Source organism: Saccoglossus kowalevskii, chromosome 14 (genome assembly GCF_978046115.1).
Source record: "Saccoglossus kowalevskii chromosome 14, keSacKowa6.1, whole genome shotgun sequence".
NCBI classification, from domain to species: Eukaryota; Metazoa; Hemichordata; class Enteropneusta; family Harrimaniidae; genus Saccoglossus; species Saccoglossus kowalevskii.
In genome coordinates, this window is record NC_140654.1 from 17,787,627 (window position 1) to 17,812,569 (window position 24,943).

General features: G+C 34.2%; 2 protein-coding genes across 3 annotated transcripts; both read right to left on the reverse strand.

The window, feature by feature from the left end:
* Positions 1–1,806: 1,806 nt before the first annotated feature.
* On the reverse strand, positions 1,807–5,912 carry LOC146734509 (uncharacterized). Of its 2 annotated transcripts, none has more exons than XM_085507678.1 (2): positions 5,771–5,912; positions 1,807–4,445 (listed from the first exon to the last, which is right to left on the reverse strand). In XM_085507678.1, the coding sequence occupies exon 2, from the start codon at positions 4,423–4,425 to the stop codon at positions 3,010–3,012; it is 1,416 nt and encodes a 471-aa protein (XP_085363804.1). In that variant the 5' UTR covers positions 4,426–4,445; positions 5,771–5,912; the 3' UTR covers positions 1,807–3,009. The 2 variants fall into 2 exon arrangements, with proteins under 2 accessions (XP_085363804.1, XP_085363803.1); XM_085507677.1 differs by having other exon boundaries at positions 1,807–4,507.
* Positions 5,913–19,345: 13,433 nt separating this feature from the next.
* On the reverse strand, positions 19,346–19,699 carry LOC144345900 (uncharacterized). The gene has a single exon (XM_078006997.1). The coding sequence runs from the start codon at positions 19,697–19,699 to the stop codon at positions 19,346–19,348; it is 354 nt and encodes a 117-aa protein (XP_077863123.1).
* Positions 19,700–24,943: the final 5,244 nt, after the last annotated feature.

The following is a 24,943-nucleotide window of genomic DNA, read 5'->3' on the forward strand; positions in this document are numbered from 1 at the left end:
TTAGAAGTCATGCTTATATAATAGTTGAATTATTAGTATTATTGTATCGGCTGGTTTTATTGTATTTTTCAAATGTTTTGGTATAGGCAATAATAATGTGTTTATTCTACCTTTTTAATTAGTTCTGTAACGATGGTCCAATAAATGGTCAGAATTATTTAAATGTATACATTTTTGTAGTACTTTATTTTCTAATAATTGGAAATATATCAATCAACACAATTATTTCACTATTTTTTTTAAACAAACATAAAATATTTATATTTGTTTCATTACATACCAGTAACAAACGACGAATTTTAGGATAATCATAACTGTCCATTGGTGATGTCATGTTTTATGTTTTCAATTCATTTTTTTTTTTGCTGTAGAATTTTTTTTTCAAAATGTGATCTAGAGTTTTTAATGACCAGCCGCCTAGCAGCAAACAATTGAAAGAGGTTTTGAATCAGATGTGTTGGAATATACTACAAATGAACCTGGTCGTTATCTATCAGACCTGTCTGCTCTAGGATCTCGCAGCCACAGACAGTTTTATTTTGAAAATTCCTGGTCGTTTTCGATAGTCTGGAGTGTGTTGTCTTCCGAAAAGTGTAACCCAATATGTCCAGCTCTTTGCTTTAAGATAACCTTTCACATACAACTCCAACTGGCTTCCTGAAATATGCATGTCAAAGAGTAAATAGCTAGCTAATTTTAAGTCACCTGGTTCAATTTTCTTTGATTCATTATTCGGCAGGGGCATCAATATTCATCAATCGTAATGCTCAGAAGCATGTTGACAACATGAAAACATATTCATGCGAGTTTTGAATTAAATTGTGTTATATAATTACAGACAAATTACGAACATAATAATGAACAAGAGACACCTTTATGTCGGGTAGTTTTTGATTATCTGAAATGTTCTGTTTCCGGAATAGTGTAGCCCCCTACGTGCAGCTGTTTGCATTAGAAGTACCTCTTGCATTTAGCTCCAACTGGTCTCATGAATTTGTAATTTGTAGCTGGTTTCGTAAGGTATAATACATTATTAGACAGGAGCTTCTATCTTTATCAATTGTAGTGTAGAATTGAGAATCACAAGATTATATAGATTTATTGTGAAACATAAGTACACGGAAATTACATAAATACACTCCAACACATAAACGTGAAGGCATGAACCTCACATGCAAGCAAAGCGTTTTGCCACTGTAAGCTGACGTTCACCTCCGTACGCTACAGTCATTCAAATAAATAAATATTTTTTGAAATAATTTATCAATTTTATTTAGGTTGCTACTTTGAAAACTACCATCAGAAATGTATAGTTTCTATTTTGTATATTGAGTTAGCCCAATCGGAATGATATAACATCGCAATAATAATGTACATGAATTTAAAATAATTACACAATGATCAATGTATTACTAGCCTCAGGTAAAATGTCATATACACAGTTTCGATGTTAGAAATAATAAACAACAGAGAAGCGTGATTCCGTCCGAAAATTTTATTTGAGATGATTGTCTTGAGTTGACGCATACTATGCTAAAGCTTATGTCATCAATAAAATCGGATGAGGATTCATTGTGTGTAACAATTAACCGCAAAGTATGCTTCATATTTCATTCAACACCTAATTATTTATATTAGTTATAAGTCAATAAATTTCACAAATAAAAAAACGGTGTGGAACTGCCATTAATTTTCATGATGTTTGCCTTAAATGTATTTATTTGTTTTGTATTTTGACCATGCGTTTTGAACAAGATAATAGATGATAAAAATTACTTTGAATAAAACACATCATGCTAGAAAAAATTTAACAACTACATTGTGATAACACACTTTATTTGATTTGATACTGACTAATACAGATTTTCTCTAAGATAACAATTGGGTAGAGATGAACTTGTACTTTAAAAGATGTCTCACAGAAATTACACGTGTATGCATGTTTACAGTACTAGTATCAATAATTGAAGATTCCATTCTAATGCGAATCGTCAAGTGATTGGTATTTATAAATGGCATGATATCTGAACAACGGGAGTTGAAACTAATTGAGTTTCTATTGATTGATATGAGATATACTAAAAGTAATACAGGTATATTTACTAATTTTTAAAATCATATTTACACTAAATAGTTCAAAGTAATTTATTACAAACTGTTGTTCTGGTATTCAAATAATAAACAAATTACATCACGAAATCAGTCAAACTCTGACTGTGCATCTATTACAGCATTTATGTATATCCACTACAAATCCTCAAATAACTTGTGTGCAATTAACAGAAATAGCGTTTAGGGTATAAACATAGAACATATAAAATATGGTTGCTGTTGTATTGCCTTGAATGAATTTTATCCACGCGAACCAACACAGCGATATTTAATTCATTTGTCCATTATTTCCTGGTATGGCAACATGGTCTGAATCTTCTGGAGAGGAAGAAACTATGACAGAACTGAATATTCCACCAATAACATGCCCAGGTGGCATTCGAAATGTATTCAAATATTAACAATTAGCTCTACGTGACTCTATAATTCAAACAATCTGGAAACTATATATGAATATATATTAACATAATAAATTGTAATGTGGCTGATTTCCCGATGAACCCTGTGATAAGAATAATAAATAGATATATGCACTATGTTATTACACTGCGCATTCATACGATTATCAATGTCAGTGTGTACAAATCAGCGTATTTATAAATATCATTTTTTCAGTAAGAATATTTATAATGTATCCTATACATAAATTATAATAACGAACAAATCACAGCACTTTTATGCACCACTATTTTATTTTGAATACAGATTTAAATTATCCCACTAACTTCATGGCATCCTGTATTGTAGTCATTCGATTGGTTTCCTTGACTTGCCATTTTACAGAAAAATCAGCTTTGAGTGTTAATTCCTTAACACACATTTATAGACCAAAATAAATTGGCACGCATATTCCGTGTACCACTGTAGGCAACAGTTTAACACTAGTCTACATACACATCAATGTTGATTATTAATACACATATTTGTTAATATTTCATCAACCATATCACCAAATGTTTTGGCTTGTTCTTTGGATACCACATCGGTTTCATAAGCAACTGTCCAACAGAGACGACCATGAATTGTTGCAACAAAATTGGCAAACACGTTCCTTCTATCAGAGGATGTAGCTCTGTAACTATGAGTTATCTCAAATGCACGTTTTTTTTCCTTTGTCAAGTACTGGAGGTTTCCTAAATTGGATAGAAAAATTGCATATTCTAAACTATTTGTGGGCAACTGCTTAACACTGATACCCATATCATATATCATGCGGGCAGTCTGTGAAACACGTTGTCTGTCTATTCGTCTAATCATTGCATGAGTTGTTTTCGTAAGACTTGATGCAAAACTACCAAACGAAATAGGATCATCAATAGAGCATGATACACCGGTGTTCATGAAGTGTATGACAATGTATGTGCCCAACATTTCTTTAGGGTCAACTCGAGGCATGCACATGTTTCGCACACTAGAAAGAAATCCAAATTTCAAGTTAATATCTTTTCCAGATTTCCCACCATTAATTATTCGAGCCATCGCAATTAGGGCAGCAGCTAAAAGCGTACCATTGACAGTAGCTCCATGTTTTGCTGAATATGTTTTTATAAGTGCTGTCTCCAGTTTGGAAAACTCTAGTGGAATTATTTTCGTTGCTGGATGAACATTAGGATTTCTGAGTATCTCCAAACCAAATCGATCTATATACGGATTGAAGGACATGAACATTCTTTTTTTTGCCATAACAAATAAGTGACACAATATATGCCACCATCGCATATCAGGAATCTCAATGGTATTTTCCATGGATTGATACAATGGAAGGCTATCTGGAATACAATGTTTGCCTTCAACTATAGAATTGAGTACATCAAGAAGTTCATCCACGAATCGCATAACACTATTTCCGTCTGTGATTGAATGATGAAATGTCAGGATCAAAATACTTTTATGTACCCCATCTATTTTCGTTCCACTTACGTGATTATTCAAGAGACGCATTCGCCAGAGTGGGCCATTCTGTGCATTAAATTTCATGCTCATCTCGTCAGAATGGACATCAATCCAATCATCTGCAGTTATAGTCTTCACATCAATAATCTCTTTTTCTACTGGTTGAAAGATTTTTTGCAAAAATCCGTTGGAGTCAATAACATCAACTATTCGCATACGTAAGAGTGGATGTCTTTTTCTAATCATTATTGCTGCCTTTCTTAACATATCTTCAGTGAGCTGAATATTTGACTCTATGAAAATAGCATTCGATATAATACATATACCTAGGTCATTGAGGTCAGAAAACAACATTTCGCTGTCACTCAATTTTCTACCACCACTCACAATGGGAACATGGCCTTCTGTTCGTCTTCTCATTCTTCCTACCCATTTATAAGCTGATAGAAGAAATATCATCAGAAGCGATGTTATTGGAAGTATGTAATCCATGATTAATAACCTAAAAAGTATAATACAAACGAAAACGTATTGAGAAACAAATCACAATTTTAGCAGGACGAAACACACATACCGTTATTTATCGAATGATTACTATGCTTTATATCAATACCTGACCAGGTACACTAAATAATATTTACATCATCATCATTAATCGAAATTTACAAAGAGAATGATACTATTGCAGTGATGCAAGAATAACTGCTCGTAAACATATCGATGTTTTGTTATAAATTTGTTTTGATGCTTGTGTATTGTAAGCCAGGGCTTAGAAACACCGTATAATGTATACCAGATAGGTGATATATTGCTGTAAATGTACGAAACAATATTCTGTATTTACTTGAATAGTCTGGTTGATTTTATCTAACCATTATGATCGTCACGTATTGTCCCATAGAGTAACAATTTGTAAATCACGTTGTTAATGTTTTCACTTTGGTTGGTTTGTTTTCGTTGGTTCTACAACGTTGTTCTAATAAAACATGAGGGTAACATTTGCTGAAAATATGGTTAGCATTCACCTGATTTTTTATGTAATAATTTAAGTAAAATGTACTACTATATTTCCCAACTTCTAACACTTGTAGATGTATCTAAATTCGACACAAGCAGTTTTAAAAACATAAACATTAATATTTATGTCATCACATACCAGTAACAAACGCCTGAGCAAATGTTCTATTTTAAGAAATAGAATGCTAAAAACAGTTCTCATTGTTTTTGATATGATATGATATTATTTTTGCAGCAGGACTTTTATTTTCAAAATGTATCTCTGGTCAAGCCATTCACATTTAAATGAAAAAGGTTTCAGATCTGGTGTGTGGACCATATTAAAACAATAAACATAATCGTAATAGAACAAACCTGTGTGATCTAGGATCTAACAGTCACATACACATTTGTTTTAAATATTTGGTCGTTTCCGATTATCTGGACAGTTATTTTCAAAATGTATCTTTGATGTTGTTAATGGTCAAGCCATACACATTTAAATGAAAAAGGTTTCAGATCTGGTGTGTGGACCATATTAAAACAATAAACATAATCGTAATAGAACAAACCTGTATGATCTAGGATCTAACAGTCACAGACACCTTTGTTTTAAATATTTGGTCGTTTCCGATTGTCTGGACATTTATTTTCAAAATGTATCTTTGATGTTGTTAATGGTCAAGCCATACACATTTAAATGAAAAAGGTTTCAGATCTGGTATGTGGACCATATTAAAACAATTAACATAATCGTAATAGAACAAACCTGAGTGCTCTAGGATCTGACAGTCACATACACCTTTGGTCGTTTCCGATTATCTGAAATGATCTGTCCCCCGAATAGTGTAACCCAATATGTGCAGCTCTTTGCTTTAAAACAACCTTTCACATACGACTCCAACTGGCTCCATGAATATATAATTGCATATGAGAGACTAAATAGCTGGTCTATTTTCAAGACCAACATTTACGTCACATGGGATGGGCGGAGCTTAGTATTCTAATTTGACTGATTATTCAATGACAGCAGCTGTCATTTCTGGTGACGAAGTTTATTGGAATCTGAACTAGTATGCAAAGTTCATTCTAAAGTGACGTGGTCTATCTGAACTGTTCAATAAATATACTCACAGACATAAATTACGTTGCGCAGAGTAAGTCTCTGGTCTCTGAACGATCGGTTGTTTTCCAATGTTTTATTTAAGATTACTTTCTACATCAGGAAACTAAGAGAACTGTAATAATTGTCTAGGATTACATGTATATTCAAGTCATATTTATGTTGATTGTCCTTGCATCATCTAATGCACTTGGAAAATATCGGGTTGACAAGCGTGAATCCTCAGATCCATGGGAAACGAAACACATTGGTTCACGGGTTTGACCTATTACTTTCCATTATCTCACAGGCAACAGCGGCTCGCATCTATCCCCGCGTGTTAATATTGTTTTTTATCGTACGGGAAATGATTAGTTTCTATGCCGGTTTAGTCAAACACAAGGATCAGGCCCGGAAAGCAGTCACGGTAAAACTTGGCCGAGCAATTACATGACAAAATGTACTCATTCGCATACGAAATTGTATGTGTACGTCATTTTGTGGTGCTTTGTGCCAAATTAGATTGTAGATCACTATAAAAATAATCTTCCACGCCACGAGCCGGAAATAAAACATATTGGGTTACACTACTCGGAAACAACATCCCAGATAATCGGAAACGACCAAATATTCAAAACAAATGTGTCTGTGACTGTGAGATCCTGGAGCACACAGGTTTGTTCTGTTACGATTATGTCAATTGTTTTAATATGGTCCACACATCTGATCTGAAACCTCTTCAATTTAAATGTGTGTCGCTTGACTATTAAACAAATCAGAGATACATTTTGAAAATAAATATCCTGCTGCAAAAAGAAAATCATATCAAAAACAATGAGAACATTTGTTAGCATCATAATGCTTAAAATAATTGCTCAGTCATTACAGGTATGTTTATGTTTTCAAAAAGTAGTGAACTGCGTGTGTTGAATTTAGAATTTAGATACATCTACGATTGTTACTAGTTAGGACATATAGTAGTACATTTAAATAAATAACAACAAATCAGGTGAATATTTATATATTTTAAACAAATGTTGCCCTCGTGTTATATGAGAAAAACGCTGTAGAACCAATTAAAAAGATAGAATTACCAACGTGATATACAAATTGTTACTCCATGAGACAAAACCTGAGAACCACAGTGGTAAGATACAGTTCCACTATACTTGGTTAGAAACTAGATTTATGCAAACATTTATCCACACTAAATATGACATTGTCAGTATGATAGTATTTTCAATGATAAACGATATGCGGAATTTGCTCCCCTGCTGGATGATTTATTCGTCTGAAAATGGATTTCTGCACTGGTATGTTAGCTAAAACAAATTGACAAACCTGTTAATATGAGTAAATATATTAGTTCTATATCTATCTGAACTACATATTCTGCTTTTTGGAATGGAATGTAATAGCAAGATCAAACCAGACCATATAAGAAAAAAATGAATATTGAAGGAATTTCTCACCTATGTGGCATACATTTCACAGTGTATTTGCTATTCCCAGGGTTGCAGTACATAAGCAACAAAACAACCTAAAACATCGATATGTTTACGAGCAGTTATTCTTGCATCACTGGAATAGTACCATCCGACACTTTGTAAATTTCGAATAATGATGATGACGTAAATATTGTTTAGTGTGCCTGGTCAGATATTGATATAAACCATAGTAATCATGTGATAAATAACGGTATGTGTGTTTCTTCCTACTAAAATTGTGATTTATTTCTCAATACGTTTTCGTTTGTATTATACTTTTTAGGTTATTAATCATGGATTACATACTTCCAATAACATCGGTTCTGATAATATTTCTTCTATCAGCTTATAAGTTGGTACGAAGAATGAGAAGAAGAACGAAAGACCGTGTTCCCATTGTGAGTGGTGGTAGAAAATTGAGTGACATCGAAATTTGGTTTTCTGACCACCATGATCTAGGTATATCTATTGTATTCAATGCTATTTTCATAGATTCAAAAATTCAGCTTACTGAAGACATGCTAAGAAAAGCAGCAATTAAGATTACAAAAATACATCCACTCTTATGTACGCGAATAGTTGATGTTCTTGACTCCAACGGATTTGTGCAAAAAATCTTTCAACCTATTGAAAAAGAGCTTATTGATGTAAAGAATATAACTGCAGATGATTAGATTGATGCCCATTCAGACGAGATGATCATGAAATTTAAGGTTCAGCAAGGACCACTCTGGCGACTGCGACTGTTGAATAATCACTTCAGAGCAACCACAATAGGTGGGGTATACAAAAGTATTTTGATCCTGACATTTCATCATTCAATCATGGATGGAAATACTGCAATGCGATTTGTTGATGAACTTCTTGATGGACTCAATTCCGTAGTTGAAGGCAAATATTTCATTCCTGAAAGCCTTCAATTGTATCCATCCATGGAAGATACCATTGAGATTCCTAAGATGGGATGGTGGCATATATTATGTCACTTAATTGTTATGGGAAAAAAGAAAGTTTTCAAGTCCTCCAATCTTTATATAGATCGATTTGGTTTGGAGATAATAAGAAATCCCTTTGTTCATCCAGCAGCGAAAATAACTCTAATTGAGTTTTCCAAACTGGAGACAATACTTATAAAAACATATTCAGCAAAACATGGAGCTACTGTCAATGGTACTATTTTAGCTGCTGCCCTAATTGCGATGGCTCGTATAATAAATGGCGGGAAATCAGGAAAAGATATTAACTTGAAATTTGGATTTCTTTCTAGTGTGCGAAACATGTGCATGCCTCGAGTTGACCCTAAAGATATGTTGGGCTTATATATATTCATGGACTTTATGAACACAGATGTATCATGTTCGATTGATGATTCTAGTTTGTTTGGTAGTTTTGCATCAAGTCTTACCAAAACAACTCATGCAATGATAAGACGATAAGACGGACAACGTATTAAACAGTTTGCCAGTATGATATATGATCTGGGTATCAGTGTTAAGCAGTTTGCTGAAAATAGTTTAGAAAGTGCAATTTTTCTCTCTAATTTAGGAAACCTCCAGTACTTGACAAAGGAAAAACCACGTGCATTTGAGATAACTCATAGTTACAGAGCATCATCTTCTGAACAAGGAAATGTGTTTGCCAATTATGTTGCAACAATTCATAGTCGATTGTTTTGGACAGTTGCATATGAAACCGATGTGGTTTCCAAAGAACAAGCCAAAACATTTGGCGATATGGTTGTTGAAATATTAACAAATATGTGTATTAATAATCAACATTGATGTGTATGTAGACTGGTGTTAAACTGTGACCTATACTGATAAATGGAATATGCATGTAAAATTATGTTGGTATATAAATGTGTGCCAGTGTTAAGGAAATAAAACTAATTTGTATAGTAAAAATAGTAAGTCATGGACACCAAACCAAAAACTAGGGATGACTACAATATAGAGTACCGTGAAATCAGTCTTCAAACACAGACAAAATAAAATAGTGGTGCATACAAGTGCATTACTTTAGCTTTTGTGATTTGTTCATTTTTAAAATGTATTCATAGGATACATTATAAATGTTCTCACTGAAAAAATAATTATTATACACAGTGACATTTATAATCGTATGCATGTGTCGTGTAATAACGTAATGCCTATAAGTAAATGTTTATTATTCATATCACAGGGTTGATAAAGAAATCAGCCACATTACAATATATTTTGTTAATAAATATCACGTAGAGCTAATTGTTCGGTTTTAATGAATTTCGAATGCCACCTGGGCATATTATTGGCGAAATATTTAGTTCTGTAGTAGTTGTGGCTCTTCCTTTCCAAAAGATTCAGAACATGTTGCCATGCCAGACAAACAATTAGAATGGAATCTACAGTGTGATCATTTAATGTACAAGCTTATCTCTACTCAATTTCTATCTTAGTAAAAAAGGTATCAAATCGAATAAGGAGTATCATCACAATGCACTTATTAAACTGTTATGTATAACATGGTGTGTCGTTATCATCTATTATCTTGTTCAAATCGCATGGTAAAATACAAAAAAAAAATTGAAGGCAAACATCATGAAAATCAGCGGAAGTTTCATACGGGCTTTTACTGGCCTTGTGAAATCGGCCAATTTATTGACTTATAACTTTATTTAAATATTACTTATTAGGTGTTGAATGAAATATGAAGCTAACTTTGCGATTAATTGTTACAAATAATGAAACGTCATCTGTTTGTATTGGTGACATGAGCTTTAGCATAGTATGCCCCACAACTAAAGACAATCATCTCGAATCAAATTTACGGACGGAATTGCGTTCGTTTCCTGTTTATTATTTCTAACATCGAAACTGTGCATATGACTTATTTTATAGGAGATTCACTTACCTCAAACTAGTAATACATTGATGATTATGTAATTATTTTAAATTGACGTACATTATTATTGTGATGCAATATTGTGATAGTAGTTAGGTAGTTTTCAAAGTGTCACTTTTGACCAATGAGCTTATTCGAACAAAATTGTCATCCCAACAGAAATCAGTTAGATATTTTTATTAAAATCACAAAATTGAATATCGTGTGTGTTGTTCATACCTAGACTAACACTGGCACATGTATACATTAGAGGTAGTTGGTGATGTGTACATTATGTGATAAGCAGTTTTGTGGTAAAAGTATAAGTTGTCTTAAGGCAAAGAGCTGCACATTTGGGTTACACTATTCGAGAGATAGAACACTCTAGGTTATCGGAAACGACCAGACATATTCAAAATGAAAGTGTCTGTGGCTGCGAGATTCTAGAGCATACATGTCTATTACGACCAGGTAAATGTTTAGTATATTCCAACACATCTGATTCAAAACCTCTTCAATTTCAATTGTGTGCGGCTAAGTAGTTGTCCATTAAAAATTCAGGGATACATTTTGAAAATAAATATCCTAAAGCTGAACTGAAAACATGAAACATGTCATCAAAAATGAAAGACAGTTATCACGATCCTAATGTTTAAAATAGAAAATCTGCTTCGTCGTCTGTTCTGTGATGATACAAATATAAATATGTTTTTTGTTAAATAGTGAACTAATTGGGTTAGGTTTTGATACAGCTACTATTATTAGTAATTAGAAAATAGAGTATTACGAAAATGTTTACATTTAAATAATTTTGACCATTTATTGGACCATCGTTACTGAACTAATTAAAAAGGTGGAACAAACAAATCATTATACACATTATTATTGCCTATACTAAAACATTTGAAAAATACAATAAAACAAGTCGATACAATGATAATCCAACTATTATATAAGCATGACTTCTAAGCGCGTCGGTGGGCGTGTATTTATAGTGCTATGGGTCTATAAAATAAATTTATTGGCGAATACCTTGCACTGTTATAGAATTACAAACTTGTAATGGACTCCCCATACGTGTCCATTTTTTAAAAACCTGTGTGCCTTTGCACATGGATGTTATAACATCATTATTAGAATTTACTCATTAGCGTATGTACGTACTATTAATTTCATAAATGAGTCTCGTCTGTAAGCCTTTCTACCTTGTGATTTTATAGTCTAGTCCGGAGATATATTCAGGCCCACAGAACTGTAATCTACGAAATGTGGAGGGCAACTGTGGACTTAGGATAGGCATGTTAATTAATTATTACTTTATTATTTTTTTTGGAGAGGATAGTGTACTATCTAATGAAAGCATAGCCATGTTGGAGTAATAATCAAGCTAAAAATAGTAAACGGTAGGTAAGTAGGTAGGAATGTTATTTTATGTATTGTTTGCCACAACTTTTGAAAACTATTATATATGAACTATAGCCATAATAGGCAATAAAATAAAACCACGTTTGGTCACAGGAAACTCACTTATTATACCTGTCGCGCAACTCGGTAGCTCAATTGATTAAACATGATTAAACATGAAATGGCGTTTGGGGTATTTTGGAAAAGACAGCGCCCCCCCCCCTCCGAGACCAGCCCAAGGTAATCAAATGTATATTACACAAAATGGTTATTTTATTTGTGGGTTAGGATAGCCAGTACGTTGTCTAGTGAAAAAAGGATATGGTAGATTAATAAAGTTACTACTTAATTCTTCAATGCATAAAGCAATTTGTGTTGAGGTTTTTTCAACTTTGTATATTAATATATTCTCTTGTGGTTCCTAGGCCATTTTGGGTTAATATGATACTTCTTCCATAGGTAATCTATTCAGGTACTAATTGCCACTACCGGTATTTAGGAAATAATATTTTTATTATTGTAAATTACAAATCTAAATAACGGTATGTGAGCTCCCTGTAATATGAGGTTATTACGAGGATACATCAAAGTATGCACGAAGACAGTACAGCGGTAATATCGACCGACGTGCAGCGGAGGTCGATGCGATTGTATACTGTCTGAGTGACAGATGTATAATAATATGACATATGATTTGTTTCTTAATACGTTTCTATTTTTTTAAGGCCATTTATCATTTATACTAATCATGAAGTTCATTCTTTCAGTGACAATATTACAATAATATTTCTTCTATCAGTTTATAAGTGTGTATGTAGGATTACAAAGTCAGCTGTGTTCTCATTGTGAATAATGGGCGAGAATCGAGTGAATTGGTTTACAGATCATCTCAAACGTCATTTTCATTAAGGCAAATATTCAGATTACTGAAGATATGTTAAAGAAAAAGACATCAACTTTCAGGACTTGAGCTTGAACATAATGTGCATCACAACTCAATCACTCAAATCAAGACAATCAATTCAAATCAAATCTACGTACAAAATCAGGTTTCTTTGCTGATAAATATTTTTTCCATGGAAACAGCATTTGACATATTTGTATAGGAGATTCACTTGATATATACATAGATTATCTTGAACTAGTAATACACTGATTATTATGTAATTATTTTAAATTTGCGTACGTATTGTGATGTCACCAATATAGAAAATAGTATGTTAACTATGAATTTCTAATGGAAGTTTCCAAAGTGGCACTTCTGACAAATAGGGTCATTCAAACAAAATGTCATTCAGAAAATAATTGATTAAAATCTCAAAACTGGACATCATATTTATTGTTCACACCCAGTTTGACTAACAATGGCACATGCAGTTGGTGATGTGCACATTTTGTAACAAACACTTTTAGGATTAAAATGTTCTTCAACAAAACGTTAAAACAACTCATGAAAATAGTCAATTGCATGCCTTACATTTGTACAATTAAAGTTTATCTGAGAATTGTTTTTGGTATTCTAAATTCAACATTACAATTGATAATAATACCACAATAAACCAGCTAATTATTATTCAATCATATAATAATGAGGTCAGTTGAAGCTGTATGTGCGGTTGTTTGCATACAAACTGCTGCACGTATGCGGCTAGACTATCCCGGAAACAAGTCGTTTCCGATTATCTGAAATGTTATGACACAAAGGTGTCTGCGACTTTGAATATTTGTTCATTATTATGTTCGTAATTTGCCTGTAATTATATTTCATAGTTTATTTCAAAGCTTGCATTAATATAAGTCTATATGTTTTCGTGATGTTAACATGCTTCTGAACATTATAATTGATGAATATTGATGGCCCTGACGAATGGATCGTACCACAATGAACCGGTTAACTTAAAAATCGACATGGTATATAAACAGGCGCGGACGAAGTCTATTATTCAAATGAAGTCGCCCTCACCCACAAAAAACAAAGGTAACGAAAAGTTCCACAAAAACACGAGAAACAGTGATTTATTGCAATATATTTTCTATTATATTTGTCAAACGTGGGTGGCGTCATGGGTGTTCAGAGAAGGTATCAATAAAAATAGAGAATTCAACAGCTAGACCATTTATTTTGCCGATTTTTGAATTTTGATTTTTGAATTTCCAATGGAGAAATTGCTTAAAATGAAATGCGATGCACGTGTCATGAAAACATTAAAAAACAAATTATATTTTCACTGGTATCAAGGACGTGTACGTAGTATTCAGCGTTTTTTTCTAAATAACATAATTTTAAATAAATGAGCGATAAAGATTCAATATAATTTGGCACAAAGCACTACAAAATAAAGTTCACAATTTCGTATGCGAAATGAGTACATTTTTTCATTTAATTGCTCGGCCAAGTTTTGCCGTAACTGCGTTTCGGGCCTAATTGATATATATCCGATAAAAATGCACATTTACGCATTCATGTGTTTGACTAGACCGGCATAGTTTGGAATTCGTTTTAGTTTTGTTAAAAGGAAACGATAACCTGTAGCCATGAAAGAAATCTTGATGTCTGTGAACGACCTCAATCCAAGTTCAAAGGTGCGTGGGAACCTCGTTGATACTTTGTTTACATTCATATTGGGACTTGCTACAATGTCGGCGCTGATGTTCTTTCGTCGTTGCACAGCCTAGCCAAACTAAGAAGAAAAATAACACGATCACTGGCAATGTACTGTACTGTACTCAGTCGACATTCAAGACCAGTGTGCTATTGTTCTGTACTGAGCATGAGCTGAATGTTCCTTGTGTAATGAGCATGTGCAGGAAACCCAAGTGTACTCTCATTTACATAAAAACAAGAGAATACATTACAATATCCCCATCTTTAAACTTGAATAATATAAATTGACAGTTATTTGATAACAGATAAATGACCGAATATATATATATATATATATATATATATATATTCTTTTTATCTTGTATATGTATTTAACGAACAATACATACAAAATAACTTGAGAACTGGAGTGGGTTATCTAGAGTTCTTTTAATAAGTCATGGGATTATTCTGCCCTGTGAAAGACCTACAACATGTTTACAACTTTACAACTCCAATCGAACTGGAGCATGTCTTATTCTTTCTGGATATCTGTGCATTTCTATTGTGGAAGAGATTCAGTTTCTTTCTCTTGAGCATCTAAAGTATGCACTTGACTATCTGGTTGCACATTAAAATCAACTGTTTTAACCCATGTAATGTTGATATTTTTAGATTTGGTGTAATGGGTGAAACTGTTCGAAGGCGAGAATCAGAACGTTGCATTTGTTCAATATGACGACGACAAATTATACCTGGTTCAATTTCCATAAGATATGTCAACGGGCCACACGTTTCGACAATCACAACATGTTTCCATTTTTCCACTCTCTATAAAATCGAGCACAGACGCACTGCAAGCTTGACGACGACTTATCAGTTTTCATAGCTTGTTTAAATGTCTGTACACAACGCTCTGCTAACCCGTTAGTGGTGGGATGATAAGGTGCACTTTTCTTGTGCCGGATCCTATTCTTCTTTAAGAAAGTTTCCAACTCGTCAGATGTGAATTGTGGTTTGTTGTTGCCTAAAAGAATCTCTGGTAAACCATATTTAGCAAACAAATTTCGCAGTACTTCTATTGTATCCGACGAAGTAATTGATTTCATAGTAGTCACTTCCGGCCACTTAGAATATGCGTCTTGTATGACTAAAACATCTTATCCCAAAAGGGACCAGAAAAATCAATATGGTTTCGCTGCCATGATCGTTCAGGCCAATTCCATGGATGAAGTGGTGCTTTACTTGGCATATTTGGCAATCAACACATTCCTTCGCTTTATCTTCAATTTCCGAGTCTAAACCTGGCCACAAGATGTAACTTCTTGCTAAGGCCTTAATTTTGACTATTCCTAAATGACCAGTATGTAGTTCGCTTAATACACTATTCTTAGTTTATATGGCACAATAACGCATATTCCCCACATGAGGTAACCTTGATAAATCGTAATCTCATTTCTGCGAGTGTAGAAAGGTGCAAGCAATTTCTCACCATCATTTTCCCAACCAATCTTGGTGAACTCCAACACCTTTGACATTACTTGATCTTTCCTAGTCTCATTGCATATATCTACGGATGAAACTGGCAACTGCTCAATTTGCGACATGTTAAAGACCTTTACATAATCATCAGAGGTAGACGAGTGAGTCCATCAGCAGTTCCATGTCGTGATGCACTCTTATATTATATGTCATATGTATGACCAGACAAAAAACATGCTCAGTGCTGCATTCAAGCTGTGGCTAACGTTGGAATGCCCTTTTTAGGACCAAAAATAGAAGTTAAAGGTTGATGATCTGTGACAAGTGTAAATCTGTTGCCATATAAATATTGGTGGAATTTGTTTACACCATAGACCAGACTCAAAACTTCTTTCTCAATTTGTGCATAGTTCATCTCTGTCACACGCAACGTAGTATTACCGTAATTGGTATAGTACAGGTGTGATGGTTCAAATACCAAAATGGCAACAGTAACAGAAGACTTCCCTGGCGGCGATGATAAAATAGGAACACGGAGCCAACAGATGAGGTTTCAACTGATACTGGTATTATTATACTCTGCAAACATCAAGTACAATAACGCGGTAAAACTCCACTACTCCAATGACTAGATACTTAAACTCCAATACAATTCAACGAGATCTCCGATCTGATCTCAGTGCTGAACAACTCCCCTATATATACCCACACTGTCTATAAATAGACCATTACATCAGCATACATAATGAGTCTGGAACTTACTACAAATTTCTAGAATGTTCAATTACCTTCTATTGCCTCCTACAGTGTTCTATTACCTATTCAACTAGTTTCTAAAAATTCCACCCAGACACAGTACGGTTCTAGAACATTCTCAGTCACACGGAAGTGGTAAACAAGTCGTATGCGACAATCTCTGTCTTATTCAGGGTCGTTGACGCAAATGCAATTAGTCTCTTACTGTCATAGCTCATTGTATGAGATCACTGCGCCTATTCCATACGGTGATGTATCACAGGCCAATTTGATGGACAACTTTGGATCAAAATGTGTCAGAACTCTATTTGAAGCAATTAAGTTCGTCGCTTCTGCAAATGCATTCTCACATGCCGATGACCATTTCCATATATGGTTCTTTTGCAAGAGCTGATTATGTGGTTGAAGTACTGTGGAAAGGTTTGGTAAAAATCGACCGTAGTAATTTATCATACCCAGGAATGAGCGCAATTGTGCAACATTTGTAGGACGTGGAGCATCTATAACTGCTTTAACCTTCTCTGGTGAAGTATGAACACCTGTTGAATCAACTACATGACCTAGAAATTTCAAAGACATTCTTAAAAATACACATTTGGCACGGTTTACTCGCAACCCATACTCCTCAAGTCTTTGCAATACATCATCAAGGTTATCTAAATGACCATCATCACTCTCACCTGTAACTAATATGTTGTCTTGGTAACACAGAAGTCCGGCCATACCCTGTAAAATCTGTTTCATGGTACGTTGAAATATGGCGGGAGAAGCAGCATTGCCAAATGGAAGACGCTGATAGGTAAACAAGTGTGTATTTATGGTGATGTACTTTTTAGAATTTTCTTCAACTTCCATTTGATAGTAAGCATGAGATAGATCGATCTTGCTAAAATGTTTACCCCCAGCGAAGTTTGCAAACATGTCTTCAACCCATGGCATGGGATATTGCTGAGCAGACAAAACAGGGTTAACAGTTATTTTAAAGTCTCCACATATGCGAACTGAACAATTTGGCTTTACTACAGGTACAATTGGCGGGGATCATTCACTGTTTTCGGTAGGTAGTAATACACCAGAGTTCACTAACCTCTCCAAGTCTGCATCTACCTTACTTCTTAATGCATATGCCACTGGCCTGGCATCCATCATCCACAAGCAATTTTGCCTTAAGGTAGAGATGCATGTTTGTGGGCACTTGGAAGTGAATTTTGTTTTGTTTTTGCTTTTTATTATCCAAACAGTCTTGGCTATAGACTGTTAAAATTTTGTAGAATTGTGAATAGTGGATCATACTCAAAAAACGATTTTAAAATATAGATAACAGGTGCAAACATTCTCCTATTTGAATGCTTAGCAAGATTTAGCAAGGCTGTACATAAATAATAAAAAAGAAACATGGTGAAAAAAAGAAATGACGGGATCTCCATATTATGCACTATATTTAACTTTTAACAAAACGATAATACATTTAAATTTGGAACTGTTACAGCCATTTTAATTATGAGCATTAGCAAACTTCTTACTGAGTGAATTGTTATGCAAATTAGCAATTATCTCAGCTTCTTTTTAGTGCACATCCCAGAACTTTAAAAAATAGCTCCTAGACGCTTTAACCTTTTGTTTTGAAATTTTCACAAATGATTGACAATGTGTTTATCTTCAAAACACCGTCGGGGCATTGTTTTTGGTTGAGCAGTGTTACAACAATCGTACATACTAGCCTGGGTGTTAATTTATGTGTAAACTTGAAGTAATGAAATTTGGGCTGCTGCCGCGCAAAATTGACAACTGGTAGACAGTTTTCAAGACGGCAATTTCTTCATAGTAAACAGATGTACCCATAAACCAATTTTGACAGGAAACAGAAGCATGGTTTAGGAGCTAATTTGTGCAAAAAAGCACATTTTTGAGCATATTTCAAACTACAGTGTCCATAAAAAAAATACTAATTTTTTTTTTAAATTCATACAATAAGCTTTCCGAAAATATATAGTTTTGGGGAGGTCATCTTGATTTCCTAATTAAAATACCTGTTAGGTAAACTGTATCTCTACCTTAATTGATTTCATTGTGCCCAAGAGCTTCATGTTTCTTCAGTAAACCTGCTAATTTTCCCTCTCTTATGGCAGATGAAGCTACAGACATTGACTTTATAGTTTTCCAGTCAAGCTTTATTTTTCGCAACCAGTCACGACCAAGCAGTGGCGGTCCACCTTGTTTGACAACATACAACTGTAGTTTGTGTTGTTGTTGTTGGTATTCTATCATTACATTTATTATACCCTCAGGGGCAACCTTCTCACCAGTATATGTTTTTAAAGGAATACAAGTATCTTCTAATAGTATGTTGGTAAGTTTTTCATGATATTCTTTGTAAGAAATCACAGAAACACCTGAACCAGTGTCAAGCTCCATTTCCAGGATTTTACCATTAACCTTAGGCTTCAGCCATATCTCTCAATTTTCGTTGCTTTTTAATGTGAACATGTTTGACATTGATGGCTTTTCTTCGCTGTCACTTTCAATTGAGTGATTTTAATCAAAACACGTTTAATATGTTCCTCTTTTTTACAATTATGGCAGATCTCATTTTTAAAACGACAATTCTAATGCTTATGGTCTGTACTGCCACAGCGATAACAAGGGTTGTTTGAATCACGTGATGTTTTTTTAATTTATGGATATCGCCCTTTGCATCGTAGCTAAGTTCCTTATGTCCTTGGCAGCAGTTTCCATGGAAATTGCAAGTTCAACTGCCTTCGTATAAGTAAGATCATGCTCTGTGAGTAGTCTTTTCTCAATTGTTTTGTTACACATGCCACAAACAAAACGATCACGTAAAACATCTAAAATGAGACCAAAGTTACAGTGTAATGTTAATTTCTTTAACACAGCAATGTACTGGGACAGTGACTCTCCTTCTTGTTGATTCCTAGTGTAGAAACGAAATCTCTCTGCAATGATTAGGGGTGTGGGGTTCAAATGTTTCACCAACACTTCAGTTAATTCTTCATACGTCTTCATATGACTAATGATCTCAATAAAGCATAGGTTTTACCTCCGATAAAGCATAAAAATGCTGCTACCTTATTGTCTGGCTTCACCTTGTTTGTAATGAAGTACATATCTATACGCTCCACGTAACAGCTCCAATCACCAAATGGTTCAATGCTGCCAATGGATGCCATCTCGTGACATGTAAATGGTAGTCGTCAAGAAAAGGGGAAAATATACTGTTCGTCTGGTTACAAATTCAAAAATCTATGGCTGTTCAAACTGTAGAAGTATCCTTTTTGTCTTTAAGAACAAATACATCCCATCCTCGTCGCCAATTTGTTGGATTGCAACGGATTGTCAGACCATGTAAAAATACTGTACTCAGTAGACAGTCAAGACCAGTGTTCTATTGTTCTGTACTGAGCATGAGCTGAATGCTCCTTTTGTAATGAGCATGTGCAGGAAACCCAGGTGTACTCTCATTTACATTACTATACCAACACGTGAATATGTGACGCGAAATTAATCATTTTTCGTATGATAACAAACAATATTACGACCTGGGGATCGATCCAAGCCGCTGTTGCCTGTGAGATTATGGAAGGTAATAGGTCAAATCGGTGAACGAATGTGTTTCGTTTCACCTGATTCACACTTGAATATATATGTAATCCCAGACCATTATTATAGTTCTCTTAGTTGTCTGAAGTAGAAAGTTTTTTAAATAAAACATTGAAAAACAACCGAGCGTTCACAGACCAGAGATTTACTCTACGCAACGTAATTTATGTCTGTGAATATATTTATTGAACAGTTCAGCGTAGACCACGTCACTTTAGAATGAACTTTGCATACTAGTATACCCGACTTGAATTCAGATTTCAATAAACTGCCTCGTCACCAGAAACGACAGTTGCTGTCATTGAATAATCAGTCAAATCAGAATACTAAGCTCCGCATCCCATGTGACGTAAATGTTGGTCTTTAAAATAGACTAGTGTCCCACATGCAATTATATATTCATTAAGCCAGCTCGGGTCGTATGTGAAACGTTGTGTTAAAAGAAAGAGCTGTGCATATTGGGTTACAATACTCAGGAGACAGAACATTCCAGATAATCGGAAAAGACCAAATATTCAAAACAAATGTGTCTGTGACTGTGAGATCCTGAAGCACACATGTTTGTTCTAATACGATTATGTTATTTTTTTAATATGTTCCACATATCTGTTCTGAAACCTTTTCAATTTAAATGTGTGTTGCTTGACCATTAATCAGAGATACAGTTGAAAATATATGTCCTGTTGCAAAAAGCGGAATTTATAACATAAATTCATATCAAAAACAATGAAAACAGTTTTTAGCATCCTTAAGCTTAAAATAGAAAATTCGCTCAGTCGTTTTTACTGGTATGTTTATGTTTTCAAAAGTTAGTGAACTGCTTGTGTTGAATTTAGATACATCTACAATTGTTACTAGTTAGTAAATATAGTAGTACATTTAAATAAATAACAACAAATCAGGTGAATATTTACATTATTTTAAGCATATGTTGCCCTCATGTTATATTAGAACAACGTTATAGAACCAATTAAAGAGAACAAATCACCAACGTGATATACAAATTGTTATATACCCTGCTTAAATAGTCTGCACCTATATTTTCTTTACCTTTAATTGCTATAATGCAGTAGCTAAATGATTGTAAATATACACCGCATTAACCTACTGTTTTAACATACACCAACCATACTATGTATACAGACTAATGCATTAGCAACCACCTCTGAAGTAATTTTCGTTAACGCTACAGCCACAGGGTATCGTGAAGCATAGTCTACAACAGTTAAAATGTATCTATGACCTCTCTCAGTCGCTGGACTGATCGGACGATCAGATCCATAGCTATCATTTGAAATGAAACTTCATTCATTGGCATATCGTCTAATGGTACCTTGCTAACATTACCCTTAGGAGTGGTTCTTTGTCATATATCACATGACCTGGAATATCTAATAACATCGTCCTGCATACCAGGCTAATAAAACTGAGTTGCTATTCTCTCTGTAGCAGATGACCTGCCATGACTCATGAGCAAGTACTTGATCACAGTAACACAATTGTACAACTAATTGGGAACTCACTCGTCCTCTATCAACATGAGGTGACTGAAACTCTCTATACATCAGCTCCTTGTTCATCACAAACCTTGTCCGATTGCTACGCCCTGTGATCAACTCCTTACCTGTACTCACTAACTTCCTAGCGCGCTCTAATGTGGGATCAGACTGCTGTGTTTCCCGCACAGCATCCACAGTAATAGGTTTCTTACCATCATTAGTATCAACCTGTCCTTAAACTCAGGAACTATAAGCCTACGCAATGGCTTTTTCTCAGCTAACTTCTGAGCCCTAGTCTATACCACATGTACAACATCAACACTATCATACTAACTAGAACCTTCATCCATATAGGGCACACTATCCTGACTACTAGTAGATGTACAACCTGAGAGAAAACTAGTCTCAATAACCGACACCATCAGAGGGCACAGTAGTCCCATCACTCGAAGGAGTACTAAGTTCACCATCCGAGGTTCACCATATCAGCTACCTCATTAGCTAGCTTAAAGTGTAAATCTTTGTGAACTAGTGACAAGTGACTGTATATACATGTACTGTATTATATTCTGTAATAATAGACCATCCCTAAAGTAAATTGAATCAAATATACTTACAATCTCAGTAGCCGCCAGGCTGAACTAAATAATGTGACATGCCCCAAAATACCGTATCGTTAGGCTTGTCTATAACATTGAATACTTAATTTGAAATACTTTGTGCGGTGTTATTTACTTAGTTTGACTTGCAGGCAGCCGATATAAACTGAACTAGATAATAGGTAGCAGAGTGTCACAATACGCAAAAAGGGTATTATTGCCTCCATAACATTACTTGTTTTGGTAAAGTAATAAAAGGGATTCGTATATAAATGATCACCGGGTATTGTGTATGATGTTGGAGTCTGTCTACTGTACTTTATTTTTGCTTGGAATTTAATTATCGCTGAAGTAATGATTCAGTGATAATAAAATCCTCCGAATATACATTTTTTTCTATATTTTACATTCAACTTGTCAAAAATGGATAAAAATAAATTCCATACAAAACACTTAACATTTGTATTGTCCTAACCTTATCTGAAAAAGGTGTGTTTAGTTCTGTGTTTGGCTGGCCCCCAAACCTTAACAGAAAAAAAAGAAATGCCATCACCACGGGGGGGGGGGGGGTATAAGAATGCCATCTATGGCTAAAACACAGTTTTAACACCAAATTAAATGATGCAACATACAGATCAATAACACAGCAATTCCTAATCAATACGAAATTAAACTTGTATAATTGAACAAACTCCTGTGTCAGCTCTTGTTTTATGTTCATGTTTTCAGGTTGTTCGGAATGGACAATATTGCCAGAAAAGCTATTGTGGATTTTACAAAAGATCACATTTGTACAGTATACTGTGTTCATCTAAACCTACCAGGTAAATTAAATTATATACTGTGTTCATCTAAACCTACCAGGTAAATTAAACTCTATATACCGGTAATTAAGGCAAGTCAATTGCCACTTTTTTAAATGTGTAAGTGATAAATGTTTTAACTTCTTTCTGCCCGCCTCTGAAGTTGTTCATAAACTGCTTTGCAACTATTTAATTTCAATTTCCTGTGATAGGCAAATGTTAGACGATAACTCTTGATTTAAGTTCAAAGTTTAACATTGGACATGTGGATTCCAATTAGAGCGGGATGGATAATTTCAGTGAGACATTTTCGTTTTTTTTTTAAATTTAAAAAAAAAATCGTAAACCAATAAGATGTTTGACCTTTTTGAGAAAATTGTTTTGTGGAAGCTACATTTGTATGCAATTTGTCAAGTGTCATTGCTCTAAAACTTGTTTGTTCTTGAAAATGCTTATTTCTGCAATATTTTTCTAATTTGTATCAGAAATAGAACAACTCAGCGACAGCATGGCTGAATATAGTGCATCAGAAGTAAGTTGGCACCACTTCATCATCAAAATGATTACAGTCTTCTATAGATAGCCACATATCTCACCACGTTTGGCAAAAACAACGTAGAATGCAAATGTTGATAACCCAATCAATCTTGTATAGTCTTAATCTTGTTAGTCCTTTTTTGAACGAAGTTTGAAGCAGGGACTTATAATTCAGTCTTCGTTTGTCCGTTCGTCCGGAATTATATTTCAGAATCCTGTGGACCAAATCTGTTTATTCTTTGCATGTGCCTATCTTGGACATATGCACATGCCCACTGCAATCCAAAATTTCTGTCTGGCAGCCATTTGTATGAAAATGTGGTATCTTTGGCATACGTGCTCTTGAATACATGTCCATGACAATTAGTTTCACAATCGGATCAAAGTTGGAGGACTGTCTGAAATCTTGTTTTTCGACCATACTACTGTATCTCTGTACCTGTTCAAATGAAATCAGTTCATTCAAACAATCAGTTTGGCTTCAAAAAGAATCACCGCACTACAGATGGAGTATATGTTTTGAGAAATATGATTACTAAGTATGTCAATAGCAAATTAAAAAGATCAAAGAATCATTTATTTGCACGCTTTATTGATTTTTCTAAAGCATTTGATTCAGTTTGGAGAGATGGGTTACTGTACAAATTACTGACATTAGGAATTGGGGGGAAATTCTATGGTATTATTCGCTCAATTTACAGTAGCACTAAAAATAGGATTAAATTAGATAATGGTTTAACTGAATCATTTAATTCATACCGTGGTGTTCGACAAGGTTGTAATCTCAGCCCACAGTTATTCAATTTATATATTAATGACATTTGTCAGTCAATTAACAGTTATGACCCTATCCAGTTAAATAATATCAACTTAAATTGTATTTTGTATGCAGACGATTTACTTATGGTCTCTACAAGTGAAAATGGATTACAGAATTATTTAGACAACCTTCAAAACTACTGTAGTCAGTGGAAATTGAATATCAACATAAATAAGACTAAAGTAATGGTGTTTAATTCTAAGGGGAAAAAATTAAAGGATTTATATCAATTTTATATAAATGGTAACCAAATTGAGATTGTCGATACCTACAAATATTTTGGTATTACTTTTGAGAGTAATGGGAAATTCAAAGTTGCAATTTCAGCACTTCAAGCCAAGGCACAGCGGGCATTATTTAAAATATAAAAAATATATATGTTGTGGGTTTAT

What these genes read in the sequence shown, in the direction of transcription:
- LOC146734509 (XM_085507677.1), bottom strand. Translation starts at nt 4,497, where the DNA reads ATGGATTACATACTTCCAATAACATCGCTTCTGATGATATTTCTTCTA.
- LOC144345900 (XM_078006997.1), bottom strand. Translation starts at nt 19,699, where the DNA reads ATGAAGACGTATGAAGAATTAACTGAAGTGTTGGTGAAACATTTGAAC.